General features: G+C 41.5%; 2 protein-coding genes across 4 annotated transcripts; both read left to right on the top strand.

Moving 5' to 3' along the window:
* Nucleotides 1-11,987: 11,987 nt before the first annotated feature.
* LOC114940135 (uncharacterized) lies at nucleotides 11,988-13,013 on the top strand. The gene has a single exon (XM_029314658.2). It carries the CDS (start codon nucleotides 11,988-11,990, stop codon nucleotides 13,011-13,013), a length of 1,026 nt encoding a protein of 341 aa, XP_029170491.2.
* Nucleotides 13,014-22,302: 9,289 nt separating this feature from the next.
* Nucleotides 22,303-25,702, top strand: LOC146724268 (uncharacterized). Of its 3 annotated transcripts, XM_085480281.1 has the most exons (6): nucleotides 22,303-22,400; nucleotides 22,723-22,888; nucleotides 23,078-23,176; nucleotides 23,260-23,557; nucleotides 23,628-23,696; nucleotides 25,641-25,702. In XM_085480281.1, exons 1-6 carry the CDS (start codon nucleotides 22,303-22,305, stop codon nucleotides 25,700-25,702), a joined length of 792 nt encoding a protein of 263 aa, XP_085336407.1. The 3 variants fall into 3 exon arrangements, with proteins under 3 accessions (XP_085336407.1, XP_085336409.1, XP_085336408.1); XM_085480283.1 differs by lacking the exons at nucleotides 23,628-23,696; nucleotides 25,641-25,702 and adding an exon at nucleotides 24,248-24,276 and having other exon boundaries at nucleotides 23,260-23,539; XM_085480282.1 differs by lacking the exon at nucleotides 25,641-25,702 and having other exon boundaries at nucleotides 23,260-23,554; nucleotides 23,628-23,737.
* The last annotated feature ends 724 nt before the right edge of the window (nucleotides 25,703-26,426 follow it).

The raw sequence follows: 26,426 nt of genomic DNA, 5'->3' as shown, positions 1-26,426 counted from the left end.
AAGGGTTGCCCTGGTTCCCTTGGCGTACCCTGACAAAAGACTGGAAAAAGACGAGGCATCGCTTCTGAAAGCAACGGTCAGGAGGCGTATCCTTTGCTTAGCAAGGGGTACCAAAGCGCCTACTTTCAGAGGCACCTCGGATAGGGATGGAGCAGTTGTCTTCAACTGCACAAATAGGGAAACTGAGGAGTGGCTTAGAAGCCTAACCTCAGAAATTAAGATCAATGGGATCGAACTGCGTGCACTGCGGGTCGATGAGCTCCCTAGGAGACACCGAATCGTAGTGCACGTAGAGGATCCCACAATACCTGTCAAGGAAGCGTTGGAGCTACTTGACAGGCAGAACGTAGGCATCCAGTCACCGGACTGGGTGATCGCGAAGGGTAGCGAAAGCAGGGACGCCACGAGCACCCACTTCGCTGCCCTTGTTGGGGATGGGGCCTTGAGGGCGTTAAGAGCTCTCAATTTTAAACCCTACTGTGGACTTGAGCAGGCAACGATCAGGTTGCCTGCTGGAGAAAGCAGTAAGGAAGGCGCAAAGGAGAAATCACCGGACCCGTCAGCATAAATATGGCGGACCGGATTCACTTTACGCAGATTAACTTGCATCACAGCAAATGCGCCTCGGCTGTACTAGCCAGGTGCGCAGCAGTGATGCACACAAGTAAATACATATTTTTAATACAGGAACCATGGATCATCAAGGGACATATAAAAGGACTTGGCAGCTGTGGAAAACTATTCTGGGCCGGAAACACGGACCGACCGAGAGCGTGCATTATAGCGAAAGGAATAGACGCCTGTCTACTGCCACAATTTAGCGATGGTGACTTTGTTGCCATCAGACTGAAAATAAAGACGACCGGTGGAATAGTCAGGGATCTAATTATAGGGTCAGTGTACATGCCCTACGATTTGGAAAACCTGCCCCCACATGAAAACGTGATTAAACTCACGACTTATGCAAGGCAGAAAGGGCTAGAAATACTCCTGGGATGCGATGCCAACTCGCACCACCTGGTGTGGGGGAGCACCGACATAAATCCCAGGGATGAGAGCCTATTCAACTTTGTGGTAGGTATGGAGCTACACATCCTGAATAGAGGAACAGAACCTACCTTCCTGGACTCTAGAAGACAGGAAGTGATAGATATAACCATATGCTCTGGCGGAATATTGGACCTGTTGAGGGGATGGAGGGTCTCTGATGAGCCCTCAGGATCAGATCACAGGCAGGTCCGTTTCACCATGGAGCAAGTACAGAGCCAAGGGTTATGGAAGAGAAATCCTAGGAAAACAAATTGGAGGGGGTACGAGGAAGACCTTAGGAGTCGACTCAAGGAAGCACCCACTAGATTCCACACAAAAGAAAATTTGGAAACGGCGGCAGACTACTTGAGTGAAGCCATTAAATACTCATACGAGATGAACTGCCCATTAGAGTCAAAGAATCCTTCAGCCAAAGCATCATGGTGGAGCAAAGAGCTGGCTAAGCTAAGGGCTGAGGGGAGAAGACTCTTTAATAGGGCTAGAAATGTAAATACACCGAGAACCTGGGAGGAGTACAGGAAATCTCAGAGAATTTACAAAAAGGCCATAGTAAAAGCTAAAAGGAAAGGATGGAGAAGTTTTTGCTCAAGTATAGAGAGTGCTCCTGAAGCATCTAGACTGAGTAGAATACTCCGCAAGGAAAACCAAACACAATGGGGCTGCCTTAAGCTTCCCAATGGAAGGTACACAGAAACTGCGGAGGAGACCCTACGGCACCTCATGGAAATCCATTTTCCAGGCTTTAGAGAGGACTCAGCAGACAACAACAACAGACAGAGACCCATGACCGTGCACAAATCAAGGGCATGGGGACTGGCAGCTAAAGTAGCCTATCCGCAAGCAGTGGAATGGGCGGTCGGTTCCTTCGAGCCTTTAAAGGCTCCAGGACCTGATGGAATATACCCGATCCTGCTGCAGAAAGGGCTGAGCAGCTTGTTAGGCCCAATGACAAAAATCTACAGGGCAAGTATTGCCCTCAGACATGTCCCCCAAAAGTGGAGAGAAACCAAGGTGGTTTTTATACCTAAACCTGGCAAGAACGGTCACGTCAGGGCAAAGGACTATAGACCAATTAGCCTTATGTCCTTCGTATTGAAGACCTTAGAGAGACTGGTGGACAGATTTCTCAAGTCCAACTCTCTAATACAACAACCTCTAGCCGACTCTCAGTACGCTTACAGGGAGGGCAGGTCTACCGAAACCGCCCTACATCACCTGATAGGCAAAGTTGAGAGTCAGCTGGAGGCAAAGGGCTATGCGATTGGAATCTTCCTGGACATCGAAGGCGCTTTCGATAGCACTTCACACGAGGTGGTAGGGGAAGCACTGATCAGACATGGAGTACAAGAACCACTGGTGGACTGGATAGAAGACATGCTAGTGGACAGATGCTTGACGGTGGAGTGTCAAGATATCTCCATCAAAGGAAAACCAACGAGAGGCTGCCCACAGGGGGGAGTTTTATCTCCTCTGTTGTGGTGTCTAGTGATAGACGACCTGCTAAAGGAGCTACAGAGGAAAGGTTTCTCGACTTTTGGCTATGCTGATGACGTGGCCATTGTGGTTAGAGGACCATTTCTCAACACACTAAGGGACCAAGCAAAGGATACCTTAAGGATTGTGCAAAACTGGTGTGAGAACAGAGGTCTAACGGTTAATCCGAGCAAGACAAATATTATGGTCTTCACCAGAAAATATAAACCTGAACCCATAGAGACGTTAAAACTCTGGGGAAAGGAAATACCGTTTACAGACTCGGTGAAATACTTGGGACTGATTCTAGATCCTAAGCTCAGCTGGGGAAAACATCTCATAGAGCAAAGGAAAAAGTTCTATGCATTCATGTGGATGTGCAGAAGGGCAATGAGCAAATCGTGGGGCATCAGCGCTGGTGCAGCATTATGGCTGTACAGGGCGGTCCTGCTGCCGCGGCTGCTATACGCGTCAGTCGTCTGGTGGACGAGAATAAATAAAGGGGAGGTGGAGAAACTACTTAGAAGCCTGCAAGGTAACTACCTAAGGGCTGCAGTAGGGGCCATGAGAACCACACCCACAGAGGCGCTTGAAATAGCACTCAGTGTTACGCCAATAAATTTGGCTGTGATACAATCAGCCAATACCACGGCATACCGCCTGAAATGTCAGAGTAAATGGAGAAACACAGGACTGGGACACACCAGGCTAGGTCTTCTCCAAAAGTACCCTATTGAGGGAAAACAAGACAGAACTACAAGAAAGTATCAACTGGTATAACATTTTAAATTATGGATACCTGATAGAAACGAGTGGCTGAAACCGGGCGGGATCATGGACACAAAGGTGGACATGTGGTTCACGGACAGATCAGGCATAAACAATTGCTTTGGAGCAGGAGTATATGAACCTGGGGAAAACCATAGGGAGAGTATTCCAATGGGAGGCGATTGCACGGTCTTTATGGCAGAGATGCTCGCCATCCTCAGATGTGCCGAACTGAACCTAACCAAGGGAACAAATTGCAGGAAAATATAAATCTGCACGGACAGTAGGGCAGCCCTTCTGGCTTTGGCGGGTGCGACCACCGAGTCATACTTGGTATGGGACTGCATGCTGGCGCTGGAGGAGCTGTGCAGGAAAAACAAAGTAACGTTAGTCTGGGTACCCGGGCATCAGGGCATACCGGGAAACGAAATAGCAGACTCACTGGCTAGAGAAGGGGTTAGCAAAGCACCAGATAGTCGGGAGATGGGAGTGCCCTTTACGATGGGCAAGAACTTCATCAGGGACAGTATAGACAAACTACATAAGGCCAGGTGGGATAATCTGAAATCCTGCCGACAGGCTAAATTCCTGATGAAAGACATAAATGGTAACAGAACCAAAGAACTACTAACACTGAATAGGCAGAAATTGAGGATGGGGATAGGACTGCTGACAGAACATTCACCAATACTCAGGGCCCACCTATTCAATATCTACAGGAAGGAGTGTCGACTATGCGGGGAGGAAAAAGAGGACAGCATACATATTCTGTGCCAATGTCCGGCTCTGGCTAGAAAGAGATTCAGGATCTGGGGACAAAGTTTTCTTAAATCTCAAGAATTAGACAAAACAAGGGTGATGGAACTCATAAGCCTAGTGGAGAACTCTGGGCTGAGTACACATCACCCAGTTTAAAGACAAGAGTGAGGAGACACAATGAATCTCGCCAGATCTAGGTGCCGTCGGGGGCCAAGTCATGGAACCACTCGCTTACTATTTACTACTACTACTACTACTACTACTACTATGAACATTATTACGCGTCTACGTTGATCTGTCCAAGGGAGGATTCCACCGGCGCGTCTGAGTACAACAAATTATGTCAGAAGAAAGTTTTATGTGCTATTTATGAACATTATTACGCGTCTACGTTGACCCGTTCAAAGGTGATTGTGATCACGGAATTGTGATTAGGTAACGAAGACGACATGGTAATTACGAGTGTGATACTGTCCCGAACGACGAGTCACGATGAGCACCTTAACGATTGTGCAGCTTAAGGACAAGTTAAAGAGTAAGAACTTGTCGACGGCGGGCCAGAAGGCTGATCTGGTGAAGCGGCTACTGAACGCTGGAGTGCCACCCGAGGAACTGGTATTGGCGGGACAAGTGTTAAACGAAACTCATGTGCTACAGGACGACGAGCTTCGAGCAAGTGCAAGTGATGAGGGCACCGTCCCATCGGCGAGAGAGATCGAGTTGCTGAGGAAGAAATGAGATCTAGCGGAGCGCGAGCTTTTAGTCGAGCTTTTAAGAAGGGAACTCAAGTTAGCAAGGATGACGCCACCACAAGAAAGAGACGTATCCGAACGAGCAAGCGTGAAAAAGTGGCAGGACCTCAAGGACCTCATTGGTGAATTCAGTGGTAGCGAACTAGATTATGACCGTTGGGAGAAGCAGGCGAAGACGCTGCTCGCTTCCTACAATCTAGACGATCATCAGGCCAAAGCCCTGATATGAAGCAAACTGTTCGGCAAGGCGCTCGAGTAGTATCACTTGAGGATCGATTGCGTCGAACTAAGTTGTGGCGATCTTTTCCTGGAGCTACAAAGGATGTACGGGTAACGAGTAGATCCACTGATGTTGCGACGCCAGTTGGAGGCGAGAATGTGGAGTGTAGGCGAGACCTTCGCGGATTACCTCCACGATAAGGTGACCCTCGCAAATCGAGTGCTGATGACAGGCGGAGAAATGATCAGTTATATCATCGAAGGCATACCAAGCCAGGAATTACGCACGCAGGCCTGAGTACAGGCCTGTTACCAGTCAACGGACGAGATACTGAAGAAATTTGTAAACGTCCCTGCTACAAAAGGAGCTTCCCCTCGTCCATCGGCTACCATGGCGGGCAAAAGTAAGCTGCAGAACAAGGAGCAGAGTAAGAAGCAGATGTTCAAGGATACGAGCCCTAGGAGATGTTACAACTGTAACGAGGATGGCCACATCGCGGCTAAGTGCACGAGGCCTAGGTGAGAACGAGGATTGTGTTACAAGTGCGGTAAACTGGGGCATCGAGCAGCCCAGTGTGACGATAACGACGGATCAACTAAAGAAGGCGTTCACTGTCTGGCGAGAGAGCAGACGGAGTCTGACGGAGAGCGGCGATTTTCGGCGAAGTAACGAATTCCAGATAAGTGATAGAGACAAAGTTATTAGTATTAACCTTAACGCATTGATCGATTCCGGCAGTCCTATCTCTTTCGTTAAAGAGCGTTACGTTTCGCGGAAATATATTATCGCCGATTTAGATTGTGACCGATTTGTCGGAATAAATGGTAGCGGCCTAAGAACGGTAGGTTGTGTAAATGCGACGATCATTTTCGAGCATGAGAAATACGCGATAGTGTTACGAGTTGTCCCCGACGATACGATGCAAAGTTCAGTTATAATGGGTCGCGATTTTATGAAGAAAGCAAGATTGTCGATAAGTAGCGATCGCGAGATAATCGATATTATGAATATCGATCTTAAAAGAGATGTCAGCGTGTCGGCACATGATATGCAAATCAATGATGATCTTTCGTTTGAGGTGAGGCAACGAGCACGCGATTTATTCGAAACGAGTTATATAAACGCCCCGAAGCCATTGTAACGTATCTATTTATATTACGTTGTTAGTTCTCATTTTTCAATAATTATATTTATGCAAATCACTTGTAAATGTTATGAATAACAATTTGCGTTAATTTTTGTAGATATACTTGAGAAAAACCGCAATGACGGTCGAAACGTCGTATTAAACACCGTTAATAAATTATTGCCAGTTTGGTCTTTTTTTAGTTATTATTGATTAAGAATTTAATAGTAATTTATAATTAATTAATTTTTTATAATTAAATCTTTAAAATTTTTAATATGTAAATTTATTTAATATCTTTCAGCAGTATATTTATATGTTTTACTTTTTTATATAAATATCTAAATAATTTTAATAAAACATTATTTAAACTTGATGCAACTTAATGAATGGTTGAAAAACAAATCAATTATTTTAAACCTTTTTATAGAATGTGATATAGCCAATGCAATCTCCAACTGCCGCTTCAGAATCTTATAGCTCCAACGGTGGCTCACGATGGTTGAATAAAACTTGCAGAACAGTGTGACTTGCTCGCCTGCCTTCTTTCAATTCTTGAAGAAAGAGTTTGCCAATGACCATGTCATCCTCATCCTTAAATATTGTGCTAAATACTACTGTGACTGTCACTTTTGGTCTCTACATACCTTGATGAGAATTAATAAGAGTTAATAATATAATAATAAGAATTTTTCAAAATATTATTTCAAACTTTTTACATTGTTTCTTCATTTTGATACTGGGGATGACATCTTCTTCTGTACTGGCCTACCCGGAGAATCGCAATACTTTTCCTGAAAATCAAAGTACTTCTCAAAGACACTGACGAAGCAATGTCTCTTCAGCAGAGCGACTTTCTTCACTAATCTGGTAACTTCTAAATTTATGAGCACTGACACATTGTAAGAAATGGCCTGTAGAAATGACATGTATTTAAATAATTAAACCCTTTTGTTTCCAAGTATAAAAAGAAGTTTTGCATAAAACAGTAAAACAGATATTTAACCACTTGTGTCAAAAGAAAGTAATCATAGGGCTATCAATTTGATAAAAACTTTCACATGATACAGCAAATTTCTAACGAATGAAAATTATTGGAAGTTCAGAAAGGACAAAACTTAAAGGCAAATCTTGGGACGAGATTTTGAAAGAAAAAAAAGTAGAGTAAAACTAGGTTATGAGATTTATATTATACATTTAAAAATATAATATAAAATAATTACCTGATTTTTATAAATTTCTTCTTCTATCACATATCACATCATGAATCTAGCCTAGCGAACATAATCTCGCACATTGCTAATATCGCGTAGCACTATAACGCCGCCTGTGTCAAACGTGAGAACTGTACAACATTACTACTATATGCATCTATTGCATGTGTTGTGTACGTGTGTATACGTGTATGCATGTGTCGTATACGTGTGAATACGTGTAGCACAATACTACTGTATGCGTAGACGATGATAATAATGACGTGGACATTTCTTAAAAAAAATTTTTCATATTTAGACTTTGCATAATAATATTTTCGCTTACAAAGCACATAGAGCAAAAATAAAGACACTTTCATAATATAATTCGAACTCAATCTATCGATTAACTGCATTCCAGTTCATTTGAGTTGGAGTTTCCACCTTTCTAGCTAGAAAACCGACAGTAGCAACTACTTTAGGTTGTGAAATAGTAGCTAAATACAAAAGAGATCTAATTGCTTGTCGATATTGATGATTATTTGACAAGAGTGAACTGTTGTCAGTGTCTCCGGCTAAAAAACCCGTTTCCATTGGAGTTCTAGCCGGTTTTGCTTCATTCAGAGAATAAAATTAAAGTAATTATTCGATCTTGGCTTGTACAATAAATTTTTCTCTCGCATTTATTTCCTTAGGGGGGAACAGGGGATGTATGGAATTAAATCTCTTGTAGAGATTATTCCAATTTTAAATCTTGGCCGTGATCAAGTAAAATTTGGTGCCTTGTGCACAGGTTTTTAAATTCTAACGAAAAAATTTAGTTTTGTTGGAATAACGCTGTCATCCGCGATTTGGCTCTTATTGCCTGTTTGACACTTTAAATTTATAGAATTATTCAATGTTTTTTGATTATTTAATTTACTGATTGCTCCTCGATTAAATTTATTAACCACAGCAGCGACTTTAATTATACCGAACTTGAAGTTTTCTTTCGATTCTGACGTCGTTTATACTCAGATTTGAGTTTCTGAATTACATAATCAGGCGTCAAAATATCAGGTGAACTTGATTCCAAACTTGAAATAAAAGTTTCCCAGGAATCTGGCATTGCTCTGATAATGTGACAGACGAACTCTTCATCTCGTACTTCTCCGCCAGCGCGTTGAATTCGAAAAACCAGATCTTGCATCAGATCTATATATTCGGCCATGGATGTCCACTTTGACTGTGTAAATTTCCGGTGAAAATGATGTCTAGAACTTACATTAACCGTCGAATATATCTTCCCAAAAACAGTCCACATCTTGTGTGCAGTATTGACTCCTACGACGTGTTTAAGTTGAGTATCCTCGATTCCTAAACCAATGGTCGACATAGCCTGACGATTGAGCACAATCCCATTTGGATTTATCTTCGTGGGCTTCGGTTTTTCAGTGACTTCTCGTATATCTTCCTTGCAAAGGAGAAAGAACATCTTCTGTCGCCAATGATCGTAATTTGTCGAATTCAGCAAGCAAAATTCATGCTTGGTGAAATTGCTACAATCGTTTGAAATATTCTCCGCCATATTAAGAGACATTCTTCAGCGTTACAGCAAACAGAAAATTAGCATTTAAATATTTATACAACATATATACCTATATCGGCTTATTGGCTATACCGCGATGTTCTTTGCGTCCACGAAAATTAATTTTTTCGTTGGTTTAGGAATAATATCCTTGATTTGGATCTCTAATTCCTGTACTACCCCCTTAATTTAAATCCCCTGTAAAACTACAAGGCAAGAAAAATATTGATTCAAAAGTTGGCTAAATCGGGAATCGAACCCGAGACCTTTTGCTTGCGGGCGAATGCTCTTCCAACTGAGCTAATCCAGACACTTACGAAACAATACTTCCCTTTGCTTTTGTAACCAAATAATGCCATGATTTCCGCCAAGGCTCTCCTCCTCGGCTACTCGCCTTCTCTTGGGGGCGCGTCCCCCCCGATCCCCGACACTGCCAACGGGCAAGCCCGCCGGTGCCAACGAAAGAGAGAGCCCGTCCCCATCCCTCTTACTACTACTCTCTCCATCGGGGGCATACCCCCCCCCCCCGATTCCCGCCACCACAGACGAGCAAGCTCGCCGATGGCAGGAAAAGAGGGGCTCGTCCTCGCCCTCCGTCTTTTCTCCTCCCTCTTCCTCTTCTGAGAGCCGGGGGTTATTTCTCCCGGCCCTCTCCCTCTCTCTTTCCGCTTCCTCCTTCTGCAAGAGGACTCTCTCGCAGAAGGAGGAGAACGCTCCCCACCTCTCCTTTGCCCCAACCATCGCCGAAACAACCGTTGGCAGCGACAGGTCATGCCTCACTGCAGCTACCAGGTCAGCCCTTTCGCCCACCCACGCGGGACAGTCCGCGAGGGTGTGCTGGGCGTCATCCCTTGGATAGCCGCAGTGGTGGCAAAAGCTCAACCCCCTAGAAACATTAGGTTAAGTAGGTTAAGTTGATAATGTAAGCGTTTTTGTTTTTGTATTTTAAATTGTAACCCTACGGGGAGCAATAAAGTTTCTATCTATCAAGTCAATCCTATGAGCCGATTTTGTTCTAAAAAGACTCAAAGTTTGATAATAGAGCCATTCTCGCTCATAGCATTATCCAGGGTCAACGACGTGGACGTAGCAAAGATCTGATCCCTTTGTGTGCGTGCGTGTGTGTGCACGCGCGCGCGCGCGCGTGTATAAAATTAATTATAATATTAATATGTTTATACGTATATCTAAAATTAATTGAGATTTTTTTATTGCACCCGATTTGCAACATCATTGATTGTATCAATGAGTCTTGTCGAGGGATAACGAATATTTTCTTGATGCCGTGCAATCCCAGATTTTTGCTACGTCCACGTCGTTGATCCTGGGTAAGGCTTAAGAGCGAGAATGGCTCTATTATCGAACTTTGAGCTTTTTTAGAACAAAATCGGCTTATAGGATTGACTTATGATCTAGTCATTTTATATTAGCATCACTTAAACTACAAAATTGCAAAGTTTCAGCCAATTTCACCAAAATCAATTTTTTCCTATGTTTTGTGCGGGGTCCTTTCTCAATATTTCCGAAGCCTGATGAGATATAAACTTCGTTATTGTTTAGAAAAGTTACTCATACAAATACCTAAAAGTAAATTTTTGCATTTTACCTCAATCATCCCTTATGGAGATGAAAAGGAGAAATTAGATTTTAAGAATTTCTCAATATTTCGGAAGCCTCATAAAATATAGATTTTGTAGATATTTACAAAGATTATCCACATACAAATACCAAAAAATCTAAATTAGTGCTCAGAATTAGTTGCCCTTTTCGAGCCGATATCAGAAGCGACGTCTTCGGTCGATGGCCGAGCTGCCGATCACTCGGGCAACGCCCTACGTCTCAGGAGTGTCTCTATACAAAAAGTATGCTGGGATTGTATCTTTCGCTAAATTATTATTATTATTAATATGTTTAAAATAGATTACATTTATAATTATATTAATAATAGAAATTTTAATATTTAATTATTATTTAATAAAAATAAAAATTATATAACAAAAAAATAACGATTTAATGGAAGGTACAATTCCAGCATACTTTTTGTATAAGGTCACTCCTAAGACAGCGTTGCTCGAGTAATCGGAGGCTTGACAATTGAGCCTTGAACCAAAGGCGTTGCTTCTGATATCAGCTCGAAAATGACAACAAATTCCGAGCACTCATCTAAATACAATACACGCGCGTTATACTTGAATTTAAACGAAATGATTTTTTTCCATTTATTCGACCGAATGTAATAACTATGGCAATCAAATCACATAGTTAGAATAAAATCTTATAATTATTGTTGGAAAACTTGTATTTAGCGTCTTTCCGCGATTAACTATCGAAAGTTTATCTAACACGTTCCGAGTATAGAATAGAGCTGTGAACTATGTTTATAATTGGCTTTTGTTTTCTCTCGTCTCGTTTGTCTATCTTTACATTTTGTGTGTATAATTTTTTAAAATAAACCGATAATTAATTAACAATTCCAGCTAAATTGTGTTGGTGCATAGTGCATCTTTTATCAGGTTGTGGCGATTATATCGTCACATATTCCCCAGTTTACATATATGCGAAACTTACGCGGGACGAAAGGAAAAGCGAGACGCGAGACAAAATAAACAAGTGAAAAGACACAACGGACAAGACGGGGAGACAAAGACGATAATCGAGACTCGAAAACAATAACACAAGCGAAATTAAAAAGGATGAGTCGAGAAGATTCTCGAAGGTCGTAGGAACGGGCAGGAAGAGAATAGATAGCGCGGGTTCGAGAGATTCGGCCCCCGTCAGTTATCGCGTGCGGACGTGCGACCGAAGGAAAAATCTGTACCGATTGAAAGTCGTAAAATTAAATGGATCCGAACATTAAAAGGCCTCGATTCTTTTCACACACACACTCTCTTTCTTATATATGTGCATATTACATCCTGCACTGATCAATTGGCACGTCAGGTAGTTAAAGTGGTGACCCCGACGTGATCGTGCATACGCGAAGAAAACATTTTTTTTTATTTTATTTTTGTGACAAGACATTTCATCGAGAGTGAGGACAGTTTCGTGATCGATTGTCGAGTGAATGAGAAAGAGCGACATGCCGGTGATGCGAGACGGCGAAGACGCTATTCCACGCGTGGAGCCGAAGGCGCGGGCGCTCGAGCGGCCGGGGATTCAGGCGCCGAATTCGCACCTGAGTGCGATGCAATCGGCCCGGGTGGAGCAGCCACCGGGGTATTATTTACCTGCCCCCGAGGTGAGTCGAGTGGGCATGCGAATGCCAGAGTTCACGCCAACGGATCCGGAGCTCTGGTTTAACATCGTCGACCGGAGTTTCCAGGCCGCCGGAATTACGGTCGACGCGACGAAGTTCGGGTACGCGTTGACTGCCCTCGGACCGCGTTATACCACCGAAGTACGCGATATAATTATGAATCCGCCCCCGGAGCGCGCGTACGAGACTTTGAAAACCGAGCTTGTTAAGCGACTGAGTCTGTCGCAGGAGCACAAGACTCGGAGGCTCCTTGAACACGAGGAGATTGGCGATCGAAAGCCATCGCAATTTTTACGCCACCTTCGCGGTCTTGCCGGGAACGTGGTTGGCGACCAGGTGTTGCGGACGATCTGGCTGAGTCGGTTGCCAGCTCACCTTCAGCCGCATTTAATAACGCGTACGGCAGATACGCCCGAGCAACTGGCGGATATCGCGGACGCGATCGTGGAGGCTTCCCGGGCGCCGGTGTTCCAGGTGGCGGAGACGACGAGATTCGCCGCTCCTCAGGGTCAGAGCGCGTGCGACCCGATGTCTCTGGAGGCGAAAATGGAGCTGCGAATGACGCAGATGCGACTAGAGATGCAGCGGGAGATGGCGGAGCAGTTGACGGCCATACGGAGATCGATCGAGGCGATCGGGAGTGACCGATATGGAGAAGACCGTGACGACGATCGGCGCCGCCCGCGTTCGCGCCATCGTTCGCGTTCGCGCCCGCGAGCGCGCTCGGCAAGCCGTGATCCGCCGGCCAGTGGAATATGTTGGTATCACTGGCGATTCGGACCGAGCGCTCGACAATGCAGGCCGCCCTGCTCGATGCAACAACCGGGAAACGCGGGAGCCGGTCGCTAGTGGCGGCGAGTGACTCAGGCCACGGGGCGCGTCGCCTGTTCGTGACCGACGCGAACACTAAAGTGAGTTTTTTAATTGACACGGGCGCGGATCTCTGCGTGTATCCTCGGAAAATGGTTCGAGGACCGCGACAGAGATCGACCTACGAACTTTCGGCCGCGAACGGCACACCAATATATACATACGGGACAGAAACATTAGTTTTAAATTTTGGATTACGACGTGCATTTTTGTGGCGATTCGTGATCGCGGACGTTTCGCGACCTATAATCGGCGCCGATTTTCTGGCGCATTACGGACTCCTCGTCGATCTGCGAAATTCTCGTCTCGTCGACCAGGTGACGAGCTTGACCGCGCGCGGACGATGCATCCGATGCGATGCACCCTGCGTCAAAGCGGTCACGGGAGAGACGCCGTATCACCGGTTGTTGGAGCGGTACGCGGACATCGCGAGGCCGAACGGGCGCCCAAGAGAAACGATCCACACAACGCGACATCATATAGAAACGACACCGGGACCGCCTGTCGCGTGTAGGCCGCGGAGGCTCGCTCCGGACCGATTGGCGGCCGCGAAGAACGAATTCAGAAGGATGGTGGAAGCTGGAATCGCGCGACCTTCAAGGAGTAGTTGGTCGGCGCCCCTACATATGGTGCCAAAAAAGGACGAAGAGTGGCGACCCTGTGGAGACTACAGGGCGCTGAACGCGCGAACGGTCCCGGATCGCTACCCGGTGCGACATATACAGGATTTCGCGCAGGCCCTCGGCGGTAGGAAAGTTTTTACCACGCTGGACCTAGTGCGGGCATACCACCAGATACCGGTAGCGGAGGAGGACATCCCGAAGACGGCGATCACTACGCCGTTCGGCATGTATGAATTTCCATACATGTCGTTCGGATTACGCAACGCGGCACAGACGTTTCAGCGGTTCATCGATGAGGTTTTGCGCGACCTTGAATTCTGCTACGCATACATCGATGACATCCTCGTCGCGTCATCGTCAGAGGAAGAACACCACGAGCACCTACGGACGGTGTTTGAGCGTTTGCGAGTATACGGGGTAGTGATCAACCCCACGAAGTGCGTATTCGGACAACGAAGGGTGGAATTCCTCGGATACGAGGTGTCCGACGAAGGAACACGACCGCTGCCGGCGCGAGTGGAGGCAATCCTCGCGTGTCAGATGCCGAGGACCGCGAAGGAATTGAGAAGGTACTTAGGCATGGTAAATTTTTACCGAAGATTCATGCCTAAAGCTGCCGAGATTTTGGCACCGCTCAATGACCTGCTTCGAGAAAACATTAAGGGCAAGACGCCGATATCGTGGACGCAGCAGACTCAACGAGCATTCGAAACATCGAGGGAAGGCTTGGCCGCGCTTCTGAGGCACCCAAGGACGAACGCGGAGCTCGCGTTGTTTACTGACGCGTCCGAACAAAGCATCGGCGCGGCATTACAACAGCGGGGCAGCGACGGCTGGGAGCCGTTAGCATTCTTCTCGAAGAAGCTAAGCCCAGCCGAATCGAAGTATAGCGCCTTTGATAGAGAGCTACTAGCGATATACTTGGCGGTCAAGCATTTTCGGCACATGCTGGAAGCGCGCGCGTTCGCGGTATATACCGACCATAAGCCAATCACCTTTGCCTTCCGACAGAAACCGGAGAAAAGCACGCCGCGCCAGTTCCGCCACTTAGACTACATCGGACAGTTTACGACGGACATCCGGCACGTGACGGGCGAGGAGAATGTCGTGGCGGACGCGCTATCGAGAATAGAGGAGCTCCAAGCTCCTATGAATTACGCCGCACTGGCGGAATCACAGAGGACCGATGAGGAGCTCGAGGAGTATTTGCGACGGGAGACGGGACTAAAGCTGAGCAAGGTGGAGATCCCCGGAACCGGAATCGCGATCTACTGCGACACAGCGACGCCGACACCAAGGCCATATTTGACAAGGTCTTTCCGTCGGGCCGCATTCGACCTGGTGCACGGCCTGGCACACCCAGGGATCAAGTCGACGGGCAGACTCGTGGCGCAACGCTACGTCTGGCCGTCGATGAGAGTGGACTGCCGCAATTGGGCTCGTTCTTGTGTGCCCTGCCAGCGATCCAAGGTGTCTCGACACGTGTCGGCGCCCTTGGGAAAATTCACCGTACCATCCAACAGGTTCGAGCACGTCCACCTGGACATCATCAAGATGCCGGTCTCGGAGGGCAAGCAATATTGCCTCACGTGCGTGGACCGTTTCACGAGGTGGCCGGAGGCGTTCCCCGTACGAGACCAGGAGGCGAAGACGATCGCAAGGGTTTTTTACGAGGGATGGATCTGCCGGTTTGGGGCACCCCTCCGAATCACGACAGACCAGGGGACTCAATTTGAGTCCAGTCTGTTTCGACGACTGAGCGAGATGACGGGAGCGGAAAGACTGAGGACGACGGCATACCACCCGCAGGCGAACGGAATGGTCGAGCGGTTTCATCGCCAGCTCAAAGCGGCGATCAAGTGCCAGCAGAGCGACCGCTGGACGGAGACGCTGCCGACGGTCCTGCTGGGGATTAGAGCAGCGTGGAAGGACGACCTACAGGCGACCACAGCCGAATTGGTGTACGGACAGACGTTAAGGATCCCGGGACAATTCCTAAGCCGGCTGCCGACGGACAACGAGGACAGCGCCGTCGACCTCGTCAGGACGCTACGTGAGCAGTTCGAGAGACTGCGGCCGGTGGACGGAACCCGACACGGGGAGCGACGGCCGTTCGTTTACAAAGACCTAGCGACGGCCGGGCAGGTGTTCGTGCGACGCGACGGACCGAGGAAGATGCTGCAGGCGCCATACGAGGGACCGTACGAGGTCATCAGTCGCAGCGAGAAAGTCTTTGTCGTGCGCATGCACGGCAAAGAGAGAACGGTCACGATAGACCGACTAAAGCCCGCGTATATTTTTTCAGAAAGCGATACAGGAGGCGACGGGCCGACGGGATCGACGGCGCGGGACCGAGGCAGTGAGGTCAATCGACGAGAGGAGCGCGAGGACGCGGGACCGCCGCTCCGACGAGGCGAGACGACGACGAGAGCAGGGAGAAGAGTCCGGTTCCCGGACCGTTTCCAGGCGGGCCTGTGACGTAGGATAGGAAATAATTATTTCGGGTCGCGAGGTTCTGGGAGAATTCACACGTTAAGCAAGTTATTTCATTTCATTGTATTCTATTTCTATTGGTTTCGCGGTTTATAGCGCTATTTCTCTATCTTATATTTTTGTTTTTTTTTTGGTTCTCAAGTAATTGACACGCGTACGCATATGCGAGCACGAACGACACGATTATATTATATTGGCGTTCTCTTATTGTTTTTTTGTTTTAATTTTATGTGTGTAATTTTGCGTCGCGCTTACGTAGAAAGGAAAATGTAATTCGTAGCGTCCGAACATCGAAATATCGTGCTATCGGTATAGCACTGGCGGGGGAGTACTGTGGCGATTATATCGTCACATATTCCCCAGTTTACATATATGCGAAGCTTACGCGGGACGAAAGGAAAAGCGAGACGCGAGACAAAATAAACAAGTGAAAAGACACAACGGACAAGACGGGGAGACAAAGACAATAATCGAGACTCGAAAACAATAACACAAGCAAAATTAAAAAGGATGAGTCGAGAAGATTCTCGAAGGTCGTAGGAACGGGCAGGAAGAGAATAGATAGCGCGGGTTCGAGAGATTCGGCCCCCGTCAGTTATCGCGTGCGGACGTGCGACCGAAGGAAAAATCTGTACCGATTGAAAGTCGTAAAATTAAATGGATCCGAACATTAAAAGGCCTCGATTCTTTTCACACACACACTCTCTTTCTTATATATGTGCATATTACATCCTGCACTGATCAATTGGCACGTCAGGTAGTTAAAAGGTTATGGACCCAGGATGCGAAACCGGAAATATAAATATTTAATAACATTAAGATTATATAATTCGGCCTTCTACATAAATGCAATATATATATCTATATTGGCTTATTGGCCATACCGCAATGTTCTTTGCGTCCACGAAAATTAATTTTTTTGTTGGATACTATTCCTAAACCAACGAAAAAATTAATTTTCGTGGACGCAAAAAACAACGCGGTATGATCATAAGCCGATATAGATATATATGTTGTATTGATGTAGGAGGCTGAATTATATATTCCTAATGTTATTTATTTACGCCTTGGCGGAAATCATGGCATTATTTGGTTACAAAAGCAAAGGGAAGTATTGTTTCGTAAGTGTCTGGATTAGCTCAGTTGGAAGAGCATTCGCCCGCAAGCAAAAGCTCTCGGGTTCGATTCCCGATTTAGCCGACTTTTGAATCAATATTTTTCTTGCCTTGTAGTTTTACAGGGGATTTAAATTAAGGGGGTAGTACAGGAATTAGAGATCCAAATCAAGGATATTATTCCTAAACCAACGAAAAAATTAATTTTCGTGGACGCAAAGAACATCGCGGTATAGCCAATAAGCCGATATAGGTATATATGTTGTATAAATATTTAAATGCTAATTTTCTGTTTGCTGTAACGCTGAAGAATGTCTCTTAATATGGCGGAGAATATTTCAAACGATTGTAGCAATTTCACCAAGCATGAATTTTGCTTGCTGAATTCGACAAATTACGATCATTGGCGACAGAAGATGTTCTTTCTCCTTTGCAAGGAAGATATACGAGAAGTCACTGAAAAACCGAAGCCCACGAAGATAACTCCAAATTGGATTGTGCTCAATCGTCAGGCTATGTCGACCATTGGTTTAGGAATCGAGGATACTCAACTTAAACACGTCGTAGGAGTCAATACTGCACACAAGATGTGGACTGTTTTTGGGAAGATATATTCGACGGTTAATGTAAGTTCTAGACATCATTTTCACCGGAAATTTACACAGTCAAAGTGGACATCCATGGCCGAATATATAGATCTGATGCAAGATCTGGTTTTTCGAATTCAACGCGCTGGCGGAGAAGTACGAGATGAAGAGTTCGTCTGTCACATTATCAGAGCAATGCCAGATTCCTGGGAAACTTTTATTTCAAGTTTGGAATCAAGTTCACCTGATATTTTGACGCCTGATTATGTAATTCAGAAACTCAAATCTGAGTATAAACGACGTCAGAATCGAAAGAAAACTTCAAGTTCGGTATAATTAAAGTCGCTGCTGTGGTTAATAAATTTAATCGAGGAGCAATCAGTAAATTAAATAATCAAAAAACATTGAATAATTCTATAAATTTAAAGTGTCAAACAGGCAATAAGAGCCAAATCGCGGATGACAGCGTTATTCCAACAAAACTAAATTTTTTCGTTAGAATTTAAAAACCTGTGCACAAGGCACCAAATTTTACTTGATCACGGCCAAGATTTAAAATTGGAATAATCTCTACAAGAGATTTAATTCCATACATCCCCTGTTCCCCCCTAAGGAAATAAATGCGAGAGAAAAATTTATTGTACAAGCCAAGATCGAATAATTACTTTAATTTTATTCTCTGAATGAAGCAAAACCGGCTAGAACTCCAATGGAAACGGGTTTTTTAGCCGGAGACACTGACAACAGTTCACTCTTGTCAAATAATCATCAATATCGACAAGCAATTGGATCTCTTTTGTATTTAGCTACTATTTCACAACCTAAAGTAGTTGCTACTGTCGGTTTTCTAGCTAGAAGGGTGGAAACTCCAACTCAAATGAACTGGAATGCAGTTAATCGATAGATTGAGTTCGAATTATATTATGAAAGTGTCTTTATTTTTGCTCTATGTGCTTTGTAAGCGAAAATATTATTATGCAAAGTCTAAATATGAAAAATTTTTTTTAAGAAATGTCCACGTCATTATTATCATCGTCTACGCATACAGTAGTATTGTGCTACACGTATTTACACGTATACGACACATGCATACACGTATACACACGTACACAACACATGCAATAGATGCATATAGTAGTAATGTTGTACAGTTCTCACGTTTGACACAGGCGGCGTTATAGTGCTACGCGATATTAGCAATGTTAAAATTATGCAATGTTAAAATTATGTATATAGTGAAAATATAGAATTAAAATTATGTACATAATAAAATTTCGGCGAATTATAATAAAAATAACGTTTCCCTGTCGCGATAGCCCACAACGGTGCAAAAAATAATTATTATATACATATATTATTATATATATTATTTATTGCCTATATAAGCAATAAATAATATATTATTTATAATATAGGTTTATATTCTGTTTTTCTTTTGTTTATCTTTTGTTTATAAACCTGTGTAAAGGAGAATTCTAAATGTAAACGAAAAAAAACTAATTTGAAATAGAGAAATTTTAGAAAAGAGAAAAAGTCGATAATGATTAAAATATAAGGTTTAATATGAATTATAAAGATCAAATGTTTAACTCATATAAGCGATAAACAATATATTATTAATAATAATTCTCTATTCTCTAAAATTCCTCTATTCCAAATTAGTTTTTTTTTTTTTATTTACAATTAGAATTCTCCTTTACACAGCTTTATAAACAAAAGATAAACAAAAGAAAAACAGAATAACATTTTTGTTCTGCACATTTATGCTATTAATATAAAAATATTAGACAAGGGAAATATTTAGTCTTTAAAAAATAATCCTAAAATAAAGCAATCGACTGATATAATACATAAAATTGGGTATCTAATCATCATATAAATTATAAAGTTCTGCAAATATTTTACCCGACAAGCAAGCTTTTGTATCGCCAGATTCAGAATGCAAACTATCGTTATTTGATTGTGAACAACTAAAACATTTAATATTATAGCAAACAGCTCATACATGATTTTAAAGCCAGGTATTCCCTCAAAGGTTTCTGTTGTGTGCCTCGGGTAAGGCACAAGGGGTCGCACCAAATTTAGATGGAAATCCGGGGCGACAGGAGCAAGCTCGTGATTAACTTGTATAATCACTTGCACTTTCACTTTTTATTAAATGATTTTTATTCAATTGAACACTTGTCGTTGAATTATTTTGACAATATTACAATGTTACACCTTCTTAGAGTAAGCTACTAACTTAGTCTCGCGGTAGTGACTATACGTATACCTTTATTCGATTCGCGAACTACGCGTGTGATTCTGCGTCTCCGGCGATATTGGTGTTACGCGGTTTGCACGGTTACTCTTGATTAGCAACTTGAGAGCGACTCTCGGGTGCGTCTCCTGCTCGGTTTTTATAGTATCACTTTTTTGGAGGTTCCTTGATCGGAAGGGGTGCCTGGCAACGGGCCCCCTCGGTCAAGAACCTAGGTGCAAGCGAAGTAAATTCAAAGTCTTTCTGCTTTGCTTGCACGTTGGGCAATTTCGGTTTCGCGTGTATCTCGCAGCGTATGCGTTTTTACGCGGTCAGTGCCCGTCGTCAAGATGATGTAATATAAGTAGTTATAACTTAATAGTTATATCTTTTAGGGATACATCTCTATACTTATTTGTTAGTGCACTTATTCAACATAGGAGTATATTTTTTAACTAATATAATCTTTGTTCTAGATGATGTTAAACGTCAATGTTAGTTAATACATCTTAAACAACGAGATAGTAGGTATTTGTTCACAAACGTGATGTTAACAATATTCACCATGAAGCGATACAAAACGAATGAAACCTCGTTCTTTACTTCACATGTGAACTTCCAAGTTCGCTTCATGGTGAATATTGTTAACATCACGTTTGTGAACAAATACCTATTATCTCGTTGTTTAAGATGTATTAACTAACATTGACGTTTAACATCAGCCTGAAGAGAACCCAATTTAGGGTCGAAACGTTGCTGCACAAATAAATTAAACATCATTAATAATAGCCAGTTGGTCGTTTAAATATTTTTTCCATTGGTTTAATCTTACTGGCATTCAACTTTCTTACTTTGACTTTATATTAGTGATATTTAGACTTCGGATTATATGCAAATTGCATATTTATTACTTTTTGCACATTCTACGACAGCATTGATAATGTGAAAAAATTATAATAGTTTCAACTAATTAATGCTTATTATTTAAAAAATTATAATTTATTCACATTATTAATGTTCTTGTAGAATATGCAAAACTAACAAATATGCAATTTGCATATAATCCGAAATCTAATGATATCCAATTTATTTTCTAAATTCACGAAGCTATCATTTTCCTTATTACTCTCGAAAGAAAGATCGATTTGACATGATGACTGAATTCTAGAATTATACTTTCCATCGCTCTACAAGTTTCGTTAAATTAGTATCAAGCGTTTTATAAACTTTTTTCGGAATATAATTGTCTTCAGTATTAATATTATTGCTAATCGTACATAGCGATTTTGTGTTTGTATCATTTATTATTTCTATATTATTATTTAAATTTTCAATCATCTCCTTCAAAATCTTGTCAGTATTACTGTTATCGATTTCCTTTGTTGTTATATTTAACATAGATAATACATCTGTAATATTAGTAAATATTTATTTCAAATTCGGTATTATATCTTATTATAAGAAAAATATGTACATAATCTAAATTAACTGAATTTCTATATATACATAATTTTAATTTATCGAATTTCTATTTCCCTTTCTAACTGAAAAACTGTAGTCGAAACCACTCAATCACAAAATTAATAAACACTTATTTATCAGATTTTAACTATTATATACACCAAATTCTTTCATATACATTACTATCATTACACTAACCCCTCGATACATACAACTGTCAAAATATGCAATGATAGCGACTCACGAAGTAAACGCAACGATAGAACCAATCGGCATCGCGGATTAAAGGCAATAATACACTTCGAGACTTTCGAGACTTCGATAAATAAATAACATGCCTTTTTTTAGAAATGGATTAGTTTTTTTTTATTAACTTCTTCATTTTATGAATAATTTTTCATATACACAATTATTGTAACATAACTATTACAGCTATGTTATGTTACTGTAACATTTGTGTTTGCTGGGTAATATAACCTAACATTATGGATCATAGAGCGACATTAACGCAATCTAAGATTGACGGCTCGAACCATTGACGTATGAATATCTGGACGGAGCCTAAAGGCGCGGGGAGTGAACATTTTAGGGGAGGAGGGGGCCGCCATATTGTCTGGCGACATTAGTACTGCCATCTGTGAGTAGACTAAGGAAACAACTGTGTTTTCGTCTGTTTTCGTCCAGTGCTCCAGTTTCTGTGTGACGTGTGTTGTGTACAAAAAAGTTACCTTAAAAAATAATTTGTAAAAAATGCCGCTTTGTATTGCAATCGGTTGTTGCAATAAAAGCTACCGAAAAAGCAAAGAGCAAATTAATATTGAAAAAAATATTGCAATTACATTTCACCGGTAAGTACTGTATATTTATAACCTACAAAATAAAATTTGCTTCTATTTTATATATTTAAATAAAATAAGATTTAATGAAAATGTTTTTGCTGCTTTTGTGTCTGAGCGTCGAACATTCTCGTTGATTCATATTAATAATGTAGATCCTTTGTATCCATTATACATTATCCGTCTTTCAAGTTGTTATAGGCTTATTGACGGAAGCTCCTCGCGTGAACCGCGTGAACGTTGTTTTTACGCACGGACTTCGGTGGATTGAAACGTACCTTGCATGCTACTATTTATTTTATATACAATTTAGTTGATATGTGTGTTTCATTAGATTTCCACAAGATGAATCAAAAAAATTAACTTGGGCTAAAGTTATGGGCCTTCAGATGGAATGTTTACCCAAGTCTTCACATTTATGCTCGTTGCATTTTTCGGACGACGACTTCGATCGCAGTTCCCTGACACGAATAAGATTGAGAGAAAATGCCATTCCAATTGTAAATATCGTTTTATTTGAATTATATTATTTTATTTATGTGAATATAATTCTGTTTGAAAAGTTTATTCGAGATCACATAATTGATATATTCAAATTATCAAAAAATCATTAGATTATTATTATATAGCATTTATAATATAAAATCTATGGATAAATGTATATATTAAAAGAAATTTTATATTTACAGTCAAATATTTCAAAAGTTGCGGGTGCAGAAGAAGTCTCTTTGCAAAGTAATACATTGTCAGCTACATCAACAGAGTCGGTGCACGAGGATGATTCGATTGTGAGTACTTTTCTCGAGCATAAGATTCATTATATTCAACTAAGTGCAATGAATAAAATTTTAAATGTTATGTACAATTACAGTGTGAGCCGGAAATAAGCAGAATTACATTAAAAAGAAAAAGAGAAGAAGAGTCTACTTCATTTGGTGTGTATACCGAACGACTGGAGGATACACCACGGAAAAAATTATTGCGCAAAACTTTAATGCACCAAAAGAAATATTATGAAAGGCAAGTGCAAACATTAAAACAAAAAAATAAGCGGTATGAGAAACGGATCGCGCAATTGAATACAGTTCTAAAAGAACTCAAACAAAAAAGTTTATTGGCAGACGAACATGCCGATATATTAAAAACAATAGGTAAGAGTAATATACCCAAGTCTTCACATTTATGCTCGTTGCATTTTTTAGACGACGACTTCGATCGCAGTTCCCTGACACGAATAAGACTTGTTGAAGCGTTTAACAGCAAAGAGTAAAATATCAAGTAGCAAAAAAAATCTCTTTCTAAAGAATATTCTCCTGAGCTTAGAAAATTTGCTTTAAGCTTGCATTATTACTCACCTAAAGCATACAACTATGTACGCAAACATTTCAATTCATGTCTTCCACACCCAAAATCAATAAGTAAATAGTACAAATCGATTAATGGAAATCCCGGTTTTATGCAAGAAGCATTAAATAGTATTTCTGAACGGGTAAAAGCTACAGATTATCCACTCTTAGGCACCTTAATTTTTGATGAAATGTCGATTAGACAACATATTGAATACGATGGTAAAAATTATAGTGGTTACGTTGATTTTGGGGATGGAATTATAAACGACAATACTAGCATTGCCAAAGATGTCTTGGTTTTTCTTTTTGTGTGTATGAATGCTGCATGGCTGTGGGCTATTTTTTTATTAATGGAATACGGCTGATCAAAAAAGTGGTTTGATTAATCAATGCATTTGCTTACTGCATGATACTGGTGTGAAAGTGGTTGGATTAACTTTTGATGGTGTTACCACAACTTTATCCACGGCAAAAAAATTAAAATGTAATTTAATGCCAACTGCTTTACAGACTTGGTTTCCCCATCCAATTACAAATGACAAAATATTTATTTTTCCTGATCCATGTCATATGATAAAGCTTATTCGCAACTTGTTGGGAGATATGAAAGTAATTATTGATGGATTAACCAACTTATCCAATGGCAGTACATTTTAGATTTACATAATCTACAAAAACAAGAAAGCTTACATTTAGGAAATAAGTTACGGTCAGCACATATTCAATATAAAAAACAGAAAATGAAAGTTCGTTTCGCTACTCAGTTATTTAGTAAATCTGTTGCTCAAGCACTTCAACTTTGTAAAGAAAACTTATGTCTTCCACAGTTTCAAGATTGTTCAGCAACAATAGAATTTTTATCCAAATTTAATGATTTATTTGACATTTTAATTCCAAAACATGAATCAGTTTAATTATAAACAACCTATTAACTCTTGGAATTATACAAAAATAATGGACAAATTAGACGAATGTAAAACTTATATTTTGAATTTAAAATTGCAAAATGGGACTCCAATTGTTGATTCTGTAAGAAAAATGGGGCTTGTTGGATTTTTGATATGTATCGAAAGTTTAAAAGGCTTATATAATGAAGTTTGTGAGAAGCAGGAGTTTTTGAAATATATTCCAACATACAAAATAAGTCAAGATCATATTGAATTATTTTTTGGTTGCATTAGATTCAAAGGAGGCTATAATAATAATCCAACAAGTCGCCAGTTTAAGGCAGCTATTAAAAAATTGCTAATTCATTCCGAAATTCGAGATTCGGGCTCTGGTAATTGTATACCTCTTGAAAACATAGCAATTTTACACGTAACTTCTTCACAAAATAGTGAACAAATAATCAATGCTTCTACTCCGTTCAATTCATTAAATGATGATCTGCAATTAAACTGTAATGTGACTGCAGACATTATAGAAGATCACGGGTACTTTCCAGACATTCGTAGAATCACCGAATTTTCTTCAAGAATTATTGTATATATTGCTGGATTTGTCGTAAGATATCTTAAAAAGTCATTGTATTGCGAAGACTGTGTTCATGCGTTAACTTCAGATGATAAAAATGATGAAAACTCTATTTTGATACAAATCAAAAGCCGCGGACGTTTACAATACCCATCGTCTAGTGTGACGAAAATTTGTCACGAAGCAGAAAGAGTTATCCGCTTTGCTTTAGCAAAAAGTGGAGGAAAATTTATGAAAAAAAAATTTACAGATACTTATCTTGTAAATTCGGTACTTCGAAAATTTACTGACTCCAATAATTTATTTATTAATTTAAAAAAACATTCACATGATCAAACTGCTTTGGAAAACCATATAATACATTTAACAAAAGCAATTGCTGGCAAATATATTAAAGTTAGATTATATCATATTTGTAAAGAAGCTATGGAAGATAATAAACAAAGTGAAAGACATTTTCGCAATAAATTAACATTGTTCCAAGGACAATAGTATTTCAAATTACATTATCTTGTGTTTTAATGATATTGTATCAATGTTATTCTCGAATGATTGTATCAATTTAAATAAATATTGAATCAATTTTTTCTGTAATTATTGTATCAATTTCAATAAATATTGTAAAAAAAATTATTTTATTTTACAAAAACATATTATTTTGAACGATTAAAACCAGTCTCACTTTCTTTTCTTTAATTCAATAATACAATTCTTTCAATCAATTCATGTTGAATTTCAAACAGAGCGCCAAAATGTCGCCAGACAATATGGCCGATCCCCCGTCCCGCTAATGTCGATCCCCTCGCCTGAAATCCGACCTTACGCTCCGTCCAGATATTCATACGTCAATGGCTCGAACAGTACATTTTCGCGCACATGCGCATTGAGAAGATCGACGACGATGATTAAATGATCAATTTTATTGTAAAATCAAACTTTACATCATAATATCTCCGTTTATATAACACGTAGAGCAAAAATAAAGACATTCTCTATATATAATTGAAACCCAAGTTATCGATTAAGCCTATCGAGAATACAATCAGAACTTTTGACAGCATCTCATATTATGAATCGCCTCTCGCGATGAGATTCGAGATGCCCTGTGTCTCTGGGGGGATGCTGGTCGGGGATGTTCAGATTGGAGAGGTTCGGACCCTCGGAGCTCTCCCTGGAGCACAGTGTGGGTGCGTTGCCCGGTGGCAACGGCGCGCAG

This window comes from Nylanderia fulva, unplaced genomic scaffold (assembly GCF_048542155.1).
Source record: "Nylanderia fulva isolate GAGA-0341 unplaced genomic scaffold, ASM4854215v1 Scaffold140, whole genome shotgun sequence".
NCBI classification, from domain to species: domain Eukaryota; kingdom Metazoa; phylum Arthropoda; class Insecta; order Hymenoptera; family Formicidae; genus Nylanderia; species Nylanderia fulva.
The sequence above is the reverse complement of the archived record's forward strand: the minus strand, read 5'-3'. Positions and strand labels throughout refer to the sequence as shown.